At 33.3% G+C, this 20,481-nt stretch overlaps 1 protein-coding gene across 6 annotated transcripts in view; it reads left to right on the top strand.

The window, feature by feature from the left end:
• STXBP5 (syntaxin binding protein 5) overlaps positions 1-20,481 on the top strand; it is a 153,784-nt gene that overhangs the window by 112,660 nt on the left and 20,643 nt on the right. For all 6 annotated transcript variants that reach the window (XM_074368210.1, XM_074368208.1, XM_074368206.1 and 3 more), the window contains 4 exons: positions 8,156-8,206; positions 13,289-13,528; positions 16,021-16,390; positions 16,685-16,850. In XM_074368210.1, the coding sequence (XP_074224311.1) occupies positions 8,156-8,206; positions 13,289-13,528; positions 16,021-16,390; positions 16,685-16,850 (827 nt within the window). The remainder of the gene's footprint in view (positions 1-8,155; positions 8,207-13,288; positions 13,529-16,020; positions 16,391-16,684; positions 16,851-20,481) is intronic.

The raw sequence follows: 20,481 nt of genomic DNA, 5'->3' as shown, positions 1-20,481 counted from the left end.
ATTTTGTATTAAAGGCTAACTGAATATCTTGGCTCTGAAATTTTGTCCCTAAGTTTCATCTAGTCCTTGAAGGTAACTGCTGCTTGTATCATATTGGAGAGGACAGGGCCAGGGTATGTATTGGATATTATTCACACTATAACAATCTAACCCAACCATGAAAAATCAACTTTTTTTGCTGCCTGACAGTACAGCTGAGATGATAACAGTAGTTTTTTAAAATATACTTAACAATTACATTTTTCCTGGCACACTGTGTCTGTCGTTTATAAATATTTTTCTCTTACTCAGAAACCTCAATTAGCTACTTCCTGTTATTTCCCTGTTCTACAGACGAGGGCACTACGAGTTAAAGTAAGATATCTATTAGTTACACAGCTAGAGAATGACAGAGCCGTGATTTACACGCAGGTAGCCCACTCCACTGTTTCTCCTCTTCAACACGGTTCTATAGTTCTGTTAAGACAATTTCCTGATAGTTTTAAAGATTCAAAAACAAATTTTACTGTGTGATTTGTAACTAGATAATCTGGTTATGACCCTGTTCTATCTACGTGGTAACCTTGAAAAAAGAAGGCTTATATTAAGTTCTGTCCATCTTGCTACCCATCACCCAAACATAATGTAACAGTGCCTGGAAGTCTACTTTCCTCAAACAGCAAGCTTAAGTGAGAGTAACTAGAGCAGTCAGTGGAGTTCCCTAACCTATCCACCCAAAGGTTAGCTTCACTGTTTCCTGACTGACAGCTAACTCAGGTAAATGATACTGACAGTGACCTCCTTGTTCATGCATGAGAATAAGAGCCTAAAAAGACATAACCTTAGTCTTGTGAATTTAACAGCAAAAATATAGCAGACTACAATGCAACTGTAGCATCCCTAATGAAAGGTACATGTACATGTGAAATACATAGAGTGATTTTTTTGCTTGTTCATACCTTACAATTAATTTTTATTAGCAAAATCTTAATGAGCAATGTTTCCAAAATCAATGAGTTTCCTGTAGTCAGTTAGCAATTTCTGTAAATCACTTAAAAAAAAAGATTGGTTATCAATTTATTTGTTCATTATTTATATTTTATAAAATTTCAGAAATAGAAAAATATATAAAGCTTTTTATTATTTTAAGTTTTTATAAAAATAGCCCTAAAATGTGTATCTTTGTTAAAATATTCAACAAATTTCTCATGATATACTTATGGGTAAAATATGGTCCAAATGTTAGCATTGTTTGGTAGATTTTGAAATTACATGATTAAACTTCTCTAGAGATTATTCTGTTTCATTATGATTCTATTTAATTCTGAAAGTACATTTCTAGCTGGATTCTATAGTCTACAACTCTGCTTATGTCCCATTTTAATTACTAACTTTCGTATGGGAGGAATGATTATCAAATTGATTACATGAAACTGTGAGGGGGAAATAATACTAGAGATTAAAGAATAAAAATTCAAAAGTATAATGACTTAATGACTGCTGTGCTAAAACAAATAGAAATAATAACTCTATTTAATGAACACCTCCTAAGTTTTAGACATTATACTAAATAACTTTCATATGGTATTTGTTAATATAGGAAGGATTTTACCTCCAAGGCCCCTTTTTACCTCTCAAATGTCTGAATTAGCAGTTACTCAGGGAATGATTTTTCTTCGTTAACAAAAAACAGAAGTAATTTTTTTAAGTCAGTTTAAATGAAGATAATGTCCAAGTGCTGTTTTCATTAGTTCTCCTGTACCTGAGTCCCAGTGATTTCTTTTTTACATTGAAGTGTTCTAACAGAACTTAAATTTGTTCTGAATCATTATATTCTAAATCACTAACTCATTAAATCCTACAATTTTAAATTAGCTCTCGCCCCTTTATTTTTCAAGGAAAGAACTTAAGCCTCAAAGAAGTTAAATGGCATATCCAAAGTAGTATCCCATGGCAGTGACTTAGCCAACACCAGAATCCAGGTGTCTTGACTATATGCTATACAGCATGTCCCTGCTCTCGGATTGTGTGGTCTCTTCTTGTGCTGTCTTCCCAATTCGTTTATATTTAAACTTTGAAAAATAAATTCCCAGAGGTTTATTTGAAGTTAAATGAATTTGAAAAGGTATGTATGAAATTAAGTAGAATTTTAAGTTTTAAAATTATTCTAATTCACTATAAAACCCAAATTAGTACTGGTATTTCTAGTTTATATTCCCCAACATTCAATCCGAAATGCTGCTCTTACATCTGTAGAAGTTCATCTTTATATTTAATCCACAACATGGCCATTGAAAGAATAAAAGCTCATCTTGGAAGAGAAGATGAATCAAGTGTGCAGTCATACCGTTTTTTCAGGTAACTTTAATATTTCCTACTTTGAAAAACAATTATTACTTAGCCTTAATCGGTCAAGAACTAAATTTCACAGGCAGGTACTTTAAAACCATTATACAAGTTGGAGTTCTTCTAACTGAATTCTTTTTTTTTTTTTTTCAGATGACTAAAACCTGAAGAGTATAACATATTGTATATTCAAACTTTAATTCTATTTGTGAATGTATTTTCTGTCCAATCATAATAAAATCTGTTCAGCAAAGTCTGTTTGTGTGTTATATACCAGTACTGACTATTTAGGCATCTCTCTATATATAAAATCGTCTTTTTCTTACATTAGAATGGAATATACAGCGATCTTTCTGGAAGTAACTTGGTTGATGCTTCCTAACAAAGAAAATTAGTCCAAATTACATTTCCATTACTGAAATAATGTTTTTATCATCTGTTGTTTGAATGGAACTATTAATGTGGCAGTTTATTTTCTGTCATTATTTATTCTATTAGTTTGCTGGGGTTGCCGTAGGAAACTACCACAAACTGGATGCCTTAAGCAATAGATATTTATTTTGTCTAGTGTAGTTCTGGAGGCTACAAATCCAAGATCAAGGAATTGACAATTGTTTTTGGTTTTTTGGTTTTTTTCCTTCTGAGGCCTCTCCTTGGCGTGCAGATGACTGTGTTCTTGCTGTGTTCTCACGTAGCCTGCCTTCTAGACACATGCACCCCCCTGGTGTTCTTATGTGTCCATATTTCTTCCTTGCATATGTACCAGTCACATTGGATTAGAGCTCACATTTAGTGGCCTCATTTCGACTTAATCACCTCTTTAAAGGCTCTATCTACAAAAAAGTATTCTGAGGTACTGGGGTTTAGGGCTTCAACATAGGAATTTTAGGGGAACAATTCAGCTCATACCACTTATTATGTAAAGCTTATGTAATACTTTTTGTTCTATAGAAAATGTTTTCATTTGTTAACCATGTTTATTTAAGACACATTAAGTGCTAGGCCCAAACAGAAATGCAGTATTTGGCAAGATAAATTCTGTTCCCGGTCATACAATTTATATTCTAGCATGGGAGATAGAAATCGACATATTAGTTCAAATGGGTAATTATCAAATGGCATATTAGTTCAAATGGCTAATTCAAATGGCTAGTTCATTATACTTGAAACAAGTTGCACCGGACCTCTGTAGCTGGTGAGAAAAGTGGTATTGTCACTTTATTCTAATTATTGAACCTCTCTCAATACAAAGATCAGTTTGCTTTTTTTGGCATCTTCATATTGTCATAATAATTCATTTTACCTTTTATTGCTGGTAGATTGTTTAATGTAAAAGTCACATTCTAAAAAGCAGAAGTTATAGTACTGTTTTCCTTTAAGAAACCTTCCTTAGGAAAATAAATGTGGAACACAGTGGGTAGAAAAACTAAGAGAAGATTACAAAGCATCTGTCTGATTTCAACACAACAATAAGCATCTCTATAATTGAGAAACTTCTACAGAGATTTCTACAGTTGCAAAGGACTAAAAAGCTTCAGCCGTGATGAAACTGTCACCTGTGGTATATTGGTTCAAGGAGTCCCCTTGCTTTAAGATTTACTTCTCTTGAACATCATGCATCTTTCCTTGATATTGAAACCACCATTGCAGACATGATTGTTGTGGTCAGTATAACTTCATAATTCTTTCCAAGCAATGCACCTCTTTACTGCTTATTCAGCCAGTCAGCTTGATAGCGTCATTCAGGTTTCTAAGAAGAGAGAGCAAAGACTCATGTTAACAGCCTGCTGGAATATATCGTTGACTCCAGTTTTCTTCAGACTGAAGAAACTTCTTTACTGTCATTCTCATTCTTTCTGCTGTGGACAAAGGCACAAAGAGAGCTAGGTTATACTTTAAAGTGACAAAAGATGTCAAAGCAAGGAAGATACGGGGTACAAGGGCAAGAGTTGAAGAATACACAGGTGAAGAAGAGAGAAACAGTTTGTCTTTCAAGAACTCATTCAGGTCATATGTCTTCAGTTTGAAAATTGAGTAACTTCAGAACATGAACAAAAGGTTCTTTCTCAGTGCAATGAAATCAGCTGGCAAGGTAACTGTGTTGGCAAGTACTTCTGAGACTTCTGAGAAATAAAAGCATGAGCTTCAGAAAATGCTGGATGAAGTCTGCAACTGCTTCCTCACAGAATTATAACCAGAGTACAGTATATAAGCTGAGAGGATTGACTAGAGGTTCTCCAGAGATGGATCTGCCTCTTGTGGACCTGCCATCAAAGAGGTTGACTAGACAGACCTGAAAACAAGGATATTCCCCAGAAATAGTCACAAAAACTGAAAAATAGAAACGTTTAGCCTAAATTTCAACCTGGACCTTAGGTTTGGGGCTTAACCTCTTGCAGAAAACAACAGTAAAACTAGTCAAAATATATGAGGCTCTTCTTTCCAGACATTGAGCCACAGGAAGTCTAGGACGGTCATCATCAGGAGAAAGAAAAAACATGAGATGAGCCCCACAATCTCCCCAGCTTTCTATCAGCGAATACTTTCCTCTTACAATGCAGGGTGAGCAGAACCCAAGTGAAGCTGCAGTCTCAGTAAGCTAAGGAAGCAGGAATTGGAGTGGCTGGAATTTGTGAGGCAGGGCAACAGAAAGGAAGGACTGCTCTGAGGGGAACTTCTTAAAGTCTATAGAGATTCAGTGCAGGTCCTTGCCTTGGGGCTGGGCCACATGTGAGCTTGAAGACTCCACTCAGCCTAGTAGCAGCCGCCTGCTGTGAGGCCGAGAGCTGCCCAGTGGTACCAGAGGTCATACGAAGCTAGGAGTAGACTAGTAAGATCTTCCTGAGCACCTCAGTCATTCTGTTGATACTCCAAAAAGGCCACTCCTTAAGAGTAAAGATGACTTCTGTAGTATAAAAGTCATACTCTAGAACTAAGTTTGAACTGAAACAGACCCACCCTAACAAGGAATAAAGTCAATCCTGTTAAAACAAAAAGGATCCACTAGTAATTTAACTGCATGGCAGAACAAAACACCTATTAAGGTTGTTGGTATAATCCAGACTCCCTTCAACATAATATCCACTATGTCTGCATTCAGTCAAAAGTTCCCAGGCAAGATTCAAAATTAAAAGTAGAAAAATATGACCCATAATCAGGAATTAAAAAATAAGTAGAAACAGACCTCAAGATGACCTAGATGTTGAAATTAGCAACCAAAGATTTTAAACAGCTTCTATAGTATGTTCAAGTATTGGAATGGAAAAATGGTCATAGTGAATGAACAGATGGAGACTATCAGCAGGGAAAATAAAAACTTTACAATGAATAAAATGAAAATACTAGTACTGAAAAGTTCAATAGCTGAGATGATAAATTCATTGGATGTGTGTAGTAGATACAACTGGATGGAGACTACAGAAGAAAAGGCTATGGAAACTGAAGACATAAATATAAGTTATACAAGAATGGCAAGGATTTAATTCCCTCCCCCCTTCACCTCTTCCCTTCTACCCTTTCCCATAAAAATATCTTATAAATTACTCAGGTTATTTATCCTCTTTGTTATATTTAGATATATATTAAACTTAGTTTTAAAAAAATTTTAATGAACTTAAAAGGGGTTGAGCTTATAGTTATATATGCCATTCTATATTTATGTCCTAAAATGTTTTTCCATTTTCCTGTTTTAGTTACTTGGAATATTACCATAGAATTAGACTAAAGAAATATTGAGTTATTTGCAAGTATATTAATAGTTCACCTGTATAACACTTTACAGTTTATGCAAAAAGTTATTAATAAATAATAACTAACAGTTTTCAAATTCATACTGTGTGTCAGGTATTATGCTTAATGTTTTGCTTATGTCATCTTATATAATCTTTACAACTTTGAAATTATCATTATTATCTATCCCCAGTTTACAGATGAGGAAGTTTGAGATTTAGAGAGGCAAAGTGACTGGCCTAAAGTCACACACCTCGTAGTTGGTTGACTTAGATTGAAACTCATATTTGGTCTGATTCCAAATCCAGTCCTAACCACTGTACTCCACTATACTTTACATTTCCACAGTTTATAAACTAGATATTGAAGCTTATTCAAGAAACATTTGTTGTGGACTTACTGTATCTCCATAATGGGTTTGGTGACTTAGTCTTGTTTCCTATTGTGAAGTTGCTTTGAGTCTAGGGACCTTGATGCTCAGTGTGGTCCACCAACCAGCAGCACCACCATCTCCTGTGATTCTGTTAGAACCGCAGAATCTGATGTAATAAGATTCCCAGGTGATTGGTATGCACATTCAAATTTTACAAGCACAGGCCCTGAAGATTTAGAATAACTGAAATCAGAATAGGGGGTCTAGAGAGGCATTCACATCATCTGATTCTGAAAGAATATCTTTAGAGACTACCAGACTGACTTTTCTCCTTCAGATATCATGTACATTGTATAGTTATTTATCAGTCTATGTGCTTTATACCTATGATAATTGGTTAAAATCTCTGAATTCTTTCAAAAGTGTTTAATATTGCATTCTAGAAAAAAAAATGTTGAGTCATAATCAGTTTAGAAAACGATTTGAGGAAGGTATAATATCTTCTGATTTTAAGGGAATTGGATGTTAAATATAATAGCTATTTATATGAGATCAACCAACTATAGCTTTTGTTTGGCTATTTTAGTTTTCTGTTACATTTTAACTTTTAATTGAGATTGATTATGTGTAAAAAATAGGATAAAACCAATTCATATATTTGAACTTTATTTTTTAATGGATGCTGATTAATGAAGCTTAGAAATAAAAACCTGATTTCCCCCATCCCTTTCCAGTTTGCCTAATGCCTCTTTCCTAACACTGAATTTATCATTTTTTTAGATGTGGAAGTTATGTACTATGACTGGATTTCTCTTTGTTACATGGCACCCTTATGGACTAGCAGGGTCTGTTCTTTAAATATCTCCTAACAGTCCAAAATTTAACCCAATATACACATTCATGTATTAACAAACAAATGCTTTTTCAAAATTTCACATAGGAAGCACTATTTTGTTACGCATGCAATGCCACTAACACAATAGATGTAGTTGAACACCTCCTAACTTTAAATCACTTCCTAGATTAAGGCAATAACTGATTTTGAGGATGGAAAGTGAATTCCAGTAAGTTTTCACATAGGCTTTTTTTATTATTCCAATACAAAATAAAAGTATCTATAGTTGATGGTTTTGTAAATACTCTAATTTTAGACTGAGCATGATTTTGTGTTTTTGTTTTTTACTACAATGTGAATAGAGGTGGTAACATATTTGAAGAAATGGGTGAGCCAAATATTTTGTGATGTAATCAAATACTTCAATTTGTAAATATAGGTTTGTCCTATATTCAAGAGATTACCTTAAAAATAATGAGCCAAATCACTGTGAAGATGAGGAGCTGGAAAAATTTTATTGTATCACGTACCCAAACTCAGTCTTATGCCTCTGTTTTCTTTATCTGCAACACCTTCTTTCTGAGAAATGACTTTGCTTCTCTTAGAAAAGCCTAACCCTTTCCTGTGAGTCTAAGAAATAATTAACTGTTAGAATTTACAAGGCTTCCTTGAAGTGAGAGCTTCAAGCACACAGAGATATTACATCACGTAAGTACAAACTTTTTTAAAAATTGAAATGATTTACATTCCACCCATAACATTATTAATCATTTTAATTGTCTTAGCATCTAGATTTAGTAAGAAAAATATTCACTCCTGTCTTGAAGCAGTTGGCATGACTTAAGTATAAAAAAAAATTCTTCAAAACTTTAAAAATGCATTTTATTTTTCAGCAAAGATGTCAAGGAAGTTAAGCTTGCCTACTGACCTAAAGCCTGACTTAGGTAAGTAAAATAAATAAATGAAAATACATAGAAGTTAACTCTCTTTAATGGGAGGTAAGGAAATCAGGAGATGTAAAATGACTATAGACTAGGTTTTCATTGAAAATCAACTGTAAAATGACTAAAATGTTTAAAGATTAATAGCCTTTAGAATGCCATCTGTAAATAATAAAAGATAATTATAATATAAATTTAAGGGAACCAAAATAATATATTTCCTTAACCCTCTCATACTTCATATCTAAACAAAATTTAGTGTGGGATTAAAATTTGCGTGATTTCAGATTAATTTCTATTAACTGTCTGAAAACTTATTTTGAACTCTGTGATTTACAAAATTTTATAAGAATTTAATATTTTCAAAATAAATTACTAATTTTCTGTACTGCAGTGAATCTCTTATATCAAGAATCGTTATTACTTTTTGGTGATAACAAGTTTTGGGAAATACTTCTTTTTCTATAGCACTTTCTATGCAACCTGTCCATTAGGAGAGCAGAGTGACTATACTCAAATATTCTTTTTGCTTTATTATATCCAGCTCAAAAACAGTTCCCTGATATCCCAGGATAGGGATAAATGGCATTCCAATAAAGATAAAGATTCCATATAGTAAATATAAAGCAGGATTTCTTTTTAAACTCATTTTTTTCATTTTAGACATTTTTATTGCCTTTAACTGAATAAGAAATATGACTGCATAATGATGATTTCACCTATCTTTAGCCTGGAAATAACTAGATTTTCTCCTTTATATTTGCTCACTCACCTCATCTGCTCACTGTTTATTCTCTAGATTCCCTGACTATCTTATTATGCATAATATAAACTTAGGTTATTAGTCCATTTCACCATGTTAATTTTAGCATTTCCAAATCATAGACTTAGTTATACTGATAGAAAGCATGTGATTATGAGTGAGTAGGCATAATACCTTCCACTGTCATTAGTAAAATGTTCCATTCCTGAACATAGGAAAAACGATTTAGTAGAACCCTGTAGTATCACTGGTGTTAAGAGAACCAGAATTAATTCTGGAATGTAGGATGTTTTGAGAAGAGCATAGTTCCCTTTACTATAAAAATGAAAGATGTAATTTGAACCCAAGCGTATCTGAGATTACTTTATACCTTTTTTCCCAGCGAAGGGATTCAGAGTTTTCATCAGACTGTCACAGAGGCCCATGATTTCAGTAACACTAAATACTACTAGGTGAAAATGGTTTTGTCTTTTAGTATCTTAAAAATCTGAGAAAACACATGTAGAAGTACTTTTAAAATTAGTAAAAATATCCTGTCAATTATTTTTTAAAAGAATAGTCACACTTATGGATTATTTAAGTAATTTAATCAGAGTGTGTGTTCTGTGCTTCTGTAGATCATCTTTTTTCAGTTTATCTTTTACCTGTGTGCCCATGTATTTCAGTGCCCTAAGCCAGTTATAACTTTAATACATACCTTGAAACAATATTCATGTTACCTAAATAATTTCCCTTCAAGTCATTGTGCTGCTCAACCGTTTTTTGGTAGAGATTCTTAGCTGGTAATTCTTTTACGCTGGCCAGAGAATCAGTCTGGAGAAACAGCTATATTATTGATAGGCTCACACTGCCAAATGTTGCTAAAGTAGCTGAGCTGTTGGACTGTCCTGCAGCTGTGGAAGCTTCTGTGAGTAGAATTCACTTTTGCTTATAGGGAAATTGTGCAACAGTGTACTTTCAGCATAGCTTCACTCTAGATTCCATGGCCCAAAACTCAGAAACCAGGCGTGATACTGCTAGACTTCTAGTGTCACTTTCCAAGTATCAGGAACAGGAGGCAAAATACCAAACTGTTACGTATCTTAAAGTGGATAAGTTTTTTGTCCTAATTTGTGCCCTGACCAGATTTACCTCTAGGCATTATGTTTTGATTGGGGGATACAGAATTTTGTTGCTTAAGGCTCTATGTGGGCAGGAGAGTGTGACACATACGAGTAGAATGTTGTAGGCATCCAGAGAATGACAAGAAAACAGTGATTTTATGAAATGGTTGTATCAACTAGAGATGGATAGAGGCATTAATGGCTATTTTCATTTCTGCTCTTAATACTACAGTTAAAATGAAAATTTCTATTCCATTTGTTTCACTTGCCCAGTTTCTAAAATTTAAGCTACAGAGACCCACAATATCTAACTTAATAGCAGTCAGTGGAAGTAATAATTCATGAACTGCTGAAAATTCCGACTTGTTTTCAAACAGTTCTAGACAGATAAAATAAGCAGCCTAATTCTATGAGTTCAAAGTTGATTCTGATTCAGTTCATTTTTCAATGTTCGTATAGCCATTGGCATTTTTTTGTAAATAATTTTTATAGAGAAGTCATATACTAAAAATGCAGTTATAGTTCATGAATTTTATAGAGTTAAATTAGTCTATTAAATTAAAATAATGTCTACTTGGCCTGTGAATCAACATTTAAAATATAGATTGTTGTGAATCACCTATTGTAATATTAATAAATAGCAGTAAAAGTTTTATGAAGGTTAATTTACATTGAAATTTATAGTATCAAATTTTCTTGTATCACTGATTTTCATTTTTGTCACTAGGTCACAACTGATCATATAGGTGATTATGTCTGTTCACCTTGTATGTGTATGTTTCATTAAAGTAACAAGTATTCTTATTGTTGGAAAATAAATTTTTAATTTCTGTTATTTTACTAAAATAACTTTTGCAACATAAAGAGTTAACATTTGGAATCAATATCATATTACAAACTCATTCAGTAATGAGCTATTGCTTATGGAAATTTGTTTCATTTACGTTAAGTAGTTCTTTTCTATCATGTCATAATCAGTAACAGAAAGTACAAACTCAGGCAAAAGAAAAGCATTTTTAGAAACTATAGTTAGAAATAGCCCATGCTGTTGTCATAACTAGTGACTTTATTTTCAGAGGCTAGCTAAAATCAAACTTATGCTGTATGTAATTATTATTTGGGAGAATATTTTTTAACCTGTGAACGTAAATTTGATTACAAAAAACTTTGAATCTAATTTTGATTACAAAAATCCTAGTGTAACTAGGATTCAATTATACCTTTTTTATTTAATAAAATAACAGCTTAGAAGACTTGAACATGTTTTTTATTTTTCACTTTATAAAGTCATTTCTTATAGCACAGGGTACTATAGTCAATATCTTGTAATAACCTATAATGAAAAAGAATATGAAAAGGAATATATATATGTATAACTGAAACATTATGCTGTACACCAGAAATTAACACAACATTATAAACCAACTATACTTCAATTTTAAAAATTATAAAAAAGAAACAAGGCACTAGAGTAGTAACCTAACATACACTTCGCTTTTTCATTTTCTTAACACTATGTAAATACATATTTTAATAATAAAATCATAACTATTGCCAAAACTCAAAAAAAAATAAAGTCATTTCTTTCATTGTAGCATTAAAAGCATGTGATGTCAGCAATGAATTATTGGATGTGAACAGTAGAAGCTACTCGAAATTTTAACATATACCAGTGATGCAGCAGAAACATATTGCTTTAGATACTTTCAACTGTAAATCTGTCCTCAGCAGGTATCTGTTGAATGCTTCCATGTGCAAGGCACTGTGCTTAATTCTGCAGGGGATCAAAACGGCACAGCCCTTGTCCTTAGGAAACTTACAGTCACATTAGAACAAGGCCTAAGACAAGTCTGAAGTCACTACAGAATAAATGTACTATTAGTACCATGAGAGAGAGAAAAAGCTCTCAAGATTCAAAAGAGAAAAACTGTAAATGGTTGTAGGCATCAGAATAAACTTCATGAGGATGACAGTACCTGAGATGGAGAACATGCACAATCTAGATAGGTAGAGAAAAGGCAGGGGCACCAGTCAGAAATAAAATCACGAGCCGTAGTCTAAAATTAGGTAGGTGCCGCGTATGTTTGGAGACCACTGAATGGCTTGGTTCATTTCCCACAGTGAACTGAAGTAGGGCAGTATTGGCAGAATATGCCAGGAAGTTACGTTGGAGATATTTTGTGGAAAGTCTTAAAAACCTTAGTTAGATTATAAGAGGAACCACTGAGGATTTTTAAAATACAGCTGATAGAATTACAACTGTACCTTATAAAATTTAAGTGAGTTGTAATGGTGACAGAGTAGAGGTAGGGAGATCTCTTGGAAATTGTAGTCTAGATGAATGGTGATGGAGGCCTAAACACAGGGTAATGGAAGTTGATTGGTAATAGAAAGAAGGAAATAACTTTGGAATAACATGGGACTTGGCATCCCATCAGGGATGTATAGGTAAAGTGAAAGGGGCCAGGGCTTGAAACAGACTTGAGATTGAACACAGAGAAGAAGATAGCTAAAGATAAGAGAGATTTTATTAGTATAATTTAGAAGTATCCCTGTCATTACAAGCAGAGTCGGGTAAAGGGAATATACGTGACACCAGGTTAAGTATGAGCTAGATATCAGTTGTACATTTTGATGAAAAATGCCTTAGATGAATGTTGATTACAGTTAAAGTGGCATTCAAGAAGAATGAAAGCTAATTTTTTATGGATTAAGGCTTTCATATAGACAGATTTGAAGGGAAAAAGTACATCATACAATAAATTTGAAAGTAGAATTTGAGTACTTCTAAATACATTTTTAAATGTAGAAAATTGAAAATACCCACTTTTCTAGTTCTACCTAATCATGAAATTGTATTACCAAAGGGAGAAACAGCACCATGAGAAAAGAAGATAATAAGGGCTAAGATTGGGAAAAGTAGCCAGGACACCAGCAGAGAGCTGCACCAAAACCGTAGAGATCACACATCCAAAATTCACTGAAATGCACCCAGCTCAGGTCTGACAGGTGTGGAAATGTCCCTTTGTGTTTTAAATTTAAATAAAGGGAAAAAATTGTTAGCATGAAAGTAAATTGTTTTTAATTAAAAGAAAACTAAAAATAAATATGCTGTAGATTTTGTCTTGTTGTATATTAACAATTTGGCAAAACTTATACCAAACAAAAACCATGATATTTTATAACCTGTGCATCTCACAACGTTTTAAATCATTTCAGATATAAAAGACAATTCCTTCAGTCGATCCCGGAGTTCAAGTGTAACCAGCATTGATAAAGAATCCCGAGAAGCAATCTCTGCTCTTCATTTCTGTGAAACCTTTACTCGAAAGGCAGATTCATCTCCTTCGCCATGTCTGTGGGTTGGTACTACATTGGGAACAGTGCTTGTCATTGCACTGAACCTTCCCCCTGGAGGAGAGCAAAGACTTCTTCAGCCAGTAATCGTGTCTCCAAGTGGTATGTATGCTCTGGTGCTGTACTTATATCGAAAGTTAGCTTTACTATAATTTAATAGAAGCCTTTGTTTTTCATTTTCTAGTCAATCTAAGAATTCTAAATGGGGATAGTTACAGTCTTATGTTTTTAATTGAAGGAATACATGGAATAAGATTCCAGAATATCATTTATTTATACAGCCTTTCAAGTTTTGCATTTTTTTAACCCTAGAATCATGTCTAAAATGATTACTACGTAAGAAAATGAAAAAAAAAACCAAAAAAACACTCTTGTTCTATTACATTCTAGAACACCTCAAAATATGTTCTATAAGCAAAAGGATGCTGCTTATTTAGGAGAAAAACAGAAACATGTATTTTTTAAACATTATACACTTGGCTATTTTTTAATCTCTAAGTGTGAAGTCTTAGATTATTTTTCTTCTTTGAAGAATTAGAAAAGGTGACAATAGAAAATTTTAAGAAGAAAAAATTTGAAGTCTTCATATATTGAAGATGAGATAGAATTTTATCGAATGTATGTGGAATCTGATAGGTCTGGAGATAACTGAGAATTCTGGTTTCCATTACTAATTTATGCTGATCTAGATGAAAAAAAAAAACACATGATTTTGCTCATTAGTGTATTTCTTGTTTACATAGTAAATTTTAACAATACTTGAAATTTAGAATTAAAATGTAATTATGATTTTAATGTGCATTTCTGAACTACCTTTAAAGAAACAGTTTGATTTATTCATTCAGCTCAATATTTTAATATATACTACATGCCTAGTTGTTAGAAAAAGTTACATAATGATAATATTCCTACTAATCTCATTTATTATTAGTAAACAACAAATATATGTATTGGGAAAAAACTATAGAGAAATGAAAATCAAAATATTAATAGTAATTACCACTGAATAGTGGGATTATGGGTAATTTTTATTATTTTTACTGATTTGTGGTTTCTAAATTTTCTACAGTAGTTTGTGATAAGAAAACAAATGTTTCCAATAAATAAAAATGAGAAGGATTAAATATAGATAATTTACTATTAACTACATAAATAAATATTTAAGATTTTTCCAACTTGCAGTAAAATCAAATTAGCTATAAATTTACTTTGATATAAAATAATTTTCATGTATAAAAAAGAACCTTTGAGTTCTTTCTTAATGGTAGAATCTTTGAGGTTTATTTTTAATAAGATGACTATTTTAAAATATAACAATTACTTTTATATCATGCTATCTGTATTGGAATTATGAGCAGAAGAGAGGTGTTTTCCAACTAGTTGAGTTTCTGTGCTTAAGAGCCTGAATGGTCTACTTTATCCTCAATTTTTTTTTTCCCCTCAAGAGGAGAACTCAACAGTTACCACTGCTTGTGCTGGAAAATATACTATAATCCTGCCAACAGTAGGACAAGCATATATTTAAATATCATCTTGGTATATTTTTAGAAAATCTACATAACTGTGATTACTATCTCATACATGTTCATATGGACTATAACCATTCCCAAATTAGCGAACTGATTAAAATAATTGAATTGTCTATCTGCCAAACCTAGACAAATTTAGCAAATAAAATACAGGATGCCCAAGTAAATTTGAACTTTAAATAGCACATTTTTTTAATATAAATATGTCCCATGTAGTATATGATAACATAGTATTTGGGATATACTTATGCCGAAAAAACTATTGTGTATCTGAAATGTACATTTAACTGGGCATCCTTTATTTTATCTGCCCACCCTGCAATAGACAAAATAAATAAATGCAAAAAAGATAGGAAACAATATTTTGTCTTCTAAGAAAATTTTGAGAAAACATTGAGATCTCTTCATCTAAGAAACAAAAGAAAATATGTAGAAATTTTTTCAAACTATAAAATATTATATAAGTATAAAGCAATGAAATGAAAATTTTTAACTTTCTAGTAGCCATATTTAAAAAGTAAAAAACAAGTGAAATTAATTTTAGTAACATTTTATTTAGCCCAGTCTTTCTGAACTATTATCATTTAACATGTAATCAGTATTTTTATATTATTGGTATTTTGTTAATTTTTTTTTGTACAAAGTCTTTAAATCCAGCATGTATTGTACTCTGATAACATACCACAATTTGGACAAGCCACAGTTCAAGTGCTCCACAGCCATATTTGTCTGGTGGCTGCCGTTTTGGGCCGTGCAGCTCTAGGTACCATCTACTTTTTCCCATACTCAGTGGCAGTACACTTGCCATGTATGAGACCTAGTTCCAGACATCCCAGCATTTATTTATTTGGTAGCAGTTATCTATTTGTGGCATGTAATATTGATATCTTTTTCTAGATTCAAATATCGTGCTTAAGGTTTGAGTCCTGTCAGCGAGCCAGTGTACAATTTCAGTTCAGTATATATTCTACATATTTTTGAGTGTTTGCTATGTGTCAGAGTTGGAATAAACATATTTGCTGTGTGGATTAAAATATTTGTTATCTACTAAAATCACAATTTTAGGTACTATATTGAGGTTAAAAGGGGCGATCCTGAGAATGGCATTCCTGGATTCCACAGGCTGCTTAGTGCCACCTGCATATGAGCCCTGGAGAGAACACAACGTTCCTGAAGAAAAGGATGAAAAGGAGAAACTGAAAAAACGAAGACCTGTCTCTGTATCCCCCTCCTCTTCTCAGGAAATTAGTGAAAACCAGTATGCAGTGATATGTTCTGAAAAGCAAGCAAAAGTAATCTCACTGCCAACTCAGAACTGTGCTTATAAGCAAAACATTACAGAGACCTCATTTGTGCTTCGTGGAGATATTGTATCATTGAATAACAGTATCTGCCTTGCGTGTTTCTGTGCCAACGGACATATTATGACTTTTAGGTAAGGGTCAGATATTTTTTTAAGACACATATATAATTTCCTCCCTCAACACATAATATTACAGAATTATATTCAGTTTGAAATAAATGCCTTTATTTGTTTACAGTCCTATACACTAAGAATTTATTTTCATTCAGTTAATAGTGAACAAGTATATGAGGAAAACAAATTACTTTTATCTCCCACACTAAATCATGAGGTTTATAAGGTCCCTGCCATTTTTACCTTCTATAGTACTTTGTTCAAGACTAAAACCTTCCTTTCTATTAACAAGTTTCTAATTTCTTTCTCAAGTTTGCCAAGTTTAAGGCCTCTATTGGATGTGTATTACTTGCCCCTTACCAACATGCGGATAGCCAGAACGTTCTGCTTCACCAACAATGGACAAGCGTTGTATCTTGTTTCACCTACAGAAATCCAGAGACTCACTTACAGTCAAGAGACCTGTGAAAATCTTCAGGTAAATAACAAAAATATTACTATAATTTCTTCAGAGGTGAAATATTTTCTAAGGTCCCTTATACTGTCCATCCCTTATAGAAGTGTACAAATGAGGCTACATGAGAAAATTCAAAGCCTCTACTGAGACTTTCAGAGCACATGCTTTGAGGCTGGTGATAAAGTGTCTCCATCAGACCCTTGTTATAAGAGGGACTCCATCTCATTGATCCATATTTTTTCTCGCTAGTGATGGGAGAAATACAAAATATTACATATGTTTTATACCCACTCTTCACATGGAATAAGTATCTATTATACACACACAAAAAAATCCTCTGTAAAGAAGCATATTAATGGGAAAATAATTGTATCTGTTTTAGGGCAAACTGTGTCATCCTTTCTCATATACTCTGTATTCACAAGGCTGTATACACATTATAAGAAAATCTAAGGTTTGATAGTTTTTCTCCGAATATTTTTGTTGATCTATTTGTGAGAGACTACAAATTCTTTAAGTACAAAAGTTTATCTTTTTTAAATATTTGAGTATCTGTGTGCTTGCATATATATTAGAAATGATCAGTTTAGCTTCAACCTTTAAAATAAAAGTGCTCTTGAAATATTGAGCTAAAATATTAATTGGTATTTGATATTTTGAAGAAACTGTTATCTCAGGGAACTTTATAGTGAAAATATTAGCAATTAATTAGCCTTGTTTTACTGGTTTATAAATTTGAATTTCTGGCTTATTTTTAGAACATAGGCTTTAGAGTCAGGAAGACTGAATTTAAGTCCCAGCCTTGCTAGTTACACAAGTATGCGACCTTAGCCTTTCTGTGAAGTTACTGTGTCTGAGCTTTAATATCTTTAAAACAAGGATAAAAATAATATCTAATGTCATAGGGTCTGATGTAAATTAAAGGAGATAATGCACATAAAGTGCTTATTTACTTGGTACAGAATGTGTGCTCAGTGTCAGATGTTAGTATTATTTCAGTAAGCTAGACCATACTAGAAGTATACTCCTAATGATACTATTATAATTCTTGAGAATGAAACAGAATTACATATCTGATACATTAAATTCCCACTTACATTTGGGTGGATGTGTTTTTTTAAAGATTCTTAAGTTTCTGAATTAAAATCATGCTTTTCATGGGAAAGGCAAAATTTTCCTTTAGTGTTTCCTTTCACTAGTAAAATGTTACTATATTAAATAATGTGGACAATTGCATATATTAATTCATTTCAATCTGAATGTGGTCTTAATTCAACTACTTAAAATTCTAAACTTCATCACTTTTCTGGAATCAATTTATTCTATCCTTTGATCAGTGTTTTCTCTTATTTTAGTAAAAATCAATAGCTGCAGCAAACTTCACCTATTTATGTTTAAATGAACTGGTCACTTAATAGTACACTCAGTTTATCTTAATAACTATCTGCTATGTGCCTTCATGATATGAAGATAAATGAAAAATGGACTCTGTTCAAGAAGTCTGTGAAGAATGTTTTCTTTGGGCAATATTGACGTATTTGCCTCTGTATTTGCAGTGCCTAAAAATAATGCCTTGGTAAAAATCTGTTGAATGAAGAATACCATGAACATCCTAAACACTATTCCTTGGTTTCCAGAGTGCCCTGCTACATTGTGCATTCATTTAACATTAACCAAAAAAGTTGCCTACAACAACAACAGCAATAACAAAAAGCAGACAGAAACATGAAATAACAGTTTTCAAGATTCTGACATCAGGCAGTGAAAGAAAGTAATCCCTGAGAGACAGGAGATGAAAGAGCTGCCCCAGCATTAATGCCTTAATGGAGTTTCCAGAACGCTGCACAGAGAATTGTACAGAGAGAGGGCCCTGGAGATCTACAGAGTCCGGGAGTTTTCAGTAGAGTTCTATTCAGTACATGCTTATGGATGCACTCTCTGAGCAGGGAAAGAATGATCTGAAAGGAACAGAGGATTGGAGGGCACCCTGCCTGGTGACAGGTCAGGAACAGCACCTTTTCCAATAGCCAGATGGAAAAATCTTATAGTTCATAGGTAGTTTAGTTTCCTGAGGCTGCTATAACAAATCACCGCAAACTTGGGGCCAAAAACAAGATAAATTTCTTCTCTCACATTTCTGGAAACTAGAAGTCTGAAATAAGTTTTGCTGGGTCAAAATCAAGCTATTGGCCAGGTCATGCTCCCTGCAGAGGCTGTAGAGGAAAATCTGTTCCTTACTTCTTCCGTCTTGTAGCTTCCAGCATTCTCTGACTTGTGGCTGCATTACTCCAATCCCTGCCTCAGTGATCACATTGCCACCTCCTATTCTGTGTGTCCAATATCCCTCTGCCTTTCTCTTTTAAAAAGACAGCTATTATTGGATTTAAGGTTCATTCAGGTAATCCAGGATAATTTGCCAGAATACTTTGGCAGAATACTTAATCACACCTACACAGACCCTTTTTTCCTTACAAGGTAACACTTACAGTTTCCAGAGAGTAGGACCTGATGCTTTAGATGGTATTTGCTCAGTGTACTGCAATGGGAAGTTGGGTAAAGTACTCAGGAAGGTCTTGGCTAAGTAGTGAGGAATATTTCGCCTTAAACGGAGCATTGCTCCAGAGCTGCCTAACAAATCATGAAAGCAAGACCCAGTAGGATCAAATGTTTCCTAGTATCCCAGAAAGAAGCTCAAGGTAGCTCAGAGTATATTAAAAATACCCAGCACCCAACAAAATAAAAATCAAAATGTTTGGCATCTGGTCAGATTACCAGACATTCAAAGAGACAGGGAAGCATGACTCATAATGGGAAAAATAATCAATCAATAGAAACTAATCCAAAACTAACACAGGCATTAGAATTAGCAGAAGGACAGACATTAAAGCAACTATAACTGTATTCTGTATGTTTAAAAAGTGGGGACACAGAACATATAAAAGATCAAAATTGAACTTCTTGAGATGAAAATCTAGTGTTTGAGATGAAAAGTATACTGGATGAAATTAACAACAGATTAGACATTACAGAAGAAAAGTTTAGGGAACTTGATAGCAGTAGGAAAAACAACTGAGTTTATACTTGGCAAATTTATATCACTAAAACACCTATATTAGAAAAGAAATTATCTTGAGTACAAAAATTGTGATCAGGGAAACTCCATTTTGTGAGAGACAAACTAGATATAAACACCTTCAGAGAGCTGTAATGGCTTTAACAAAATATGAATAAGGGTTGATCGAGGTGTGGGATATGTGGAAGCCGTACTGAACACTTGATTAAAGTCAGTGTTGGCAGACTCACTGAGAGACCAAATGACTGATGTTCTCTAGCATCACACCTTTAAAATTTTTCTCTGGGATGTTTCCAGAAATGCCTGCAATTCTTGATTAAAATTCACACTCACTTTCTCCAGATCACTGCTTTATAAGACATCCTCGGTATTGTGCTTCAGATAGGAACCATTCCTGACAAGTTCAGGAGCAGATAATTAACATGACAGTACCAGAGAAGGGGACTATGTGTATAGTCAGCTCAAACTCTGTTTGGTGTTACAGGTGTTTGTGTCTCTGCGCTGACTTTCCGTGTGGTTTTTAGATGTAATCGTGTATAAACACTATGAAAAACAACAATTTATTTTAAAAATATCACA

Source organism: Camelus bactrianus, chromosome 8 (assembly GCF_048773025.1).
Source record: "Camelus bactrianus isolate YW-2024 breed Bactrian camel chromosome 8, ASM4877302v1, whole genome shotgun sequence".
Classification (NCBI taxonomy): domain Eukaryota; kingdom Metazoa; phylum Chordata; class Mammalia; order Artiodactyla; family Camelidae; genus Camelus; species Camelus bactrianus.
The sequence above is the reverse complement of the archived record's forward strand: the minus strand, read 5'-3'. Positions and strand labels throughout refer to the sequence as shown.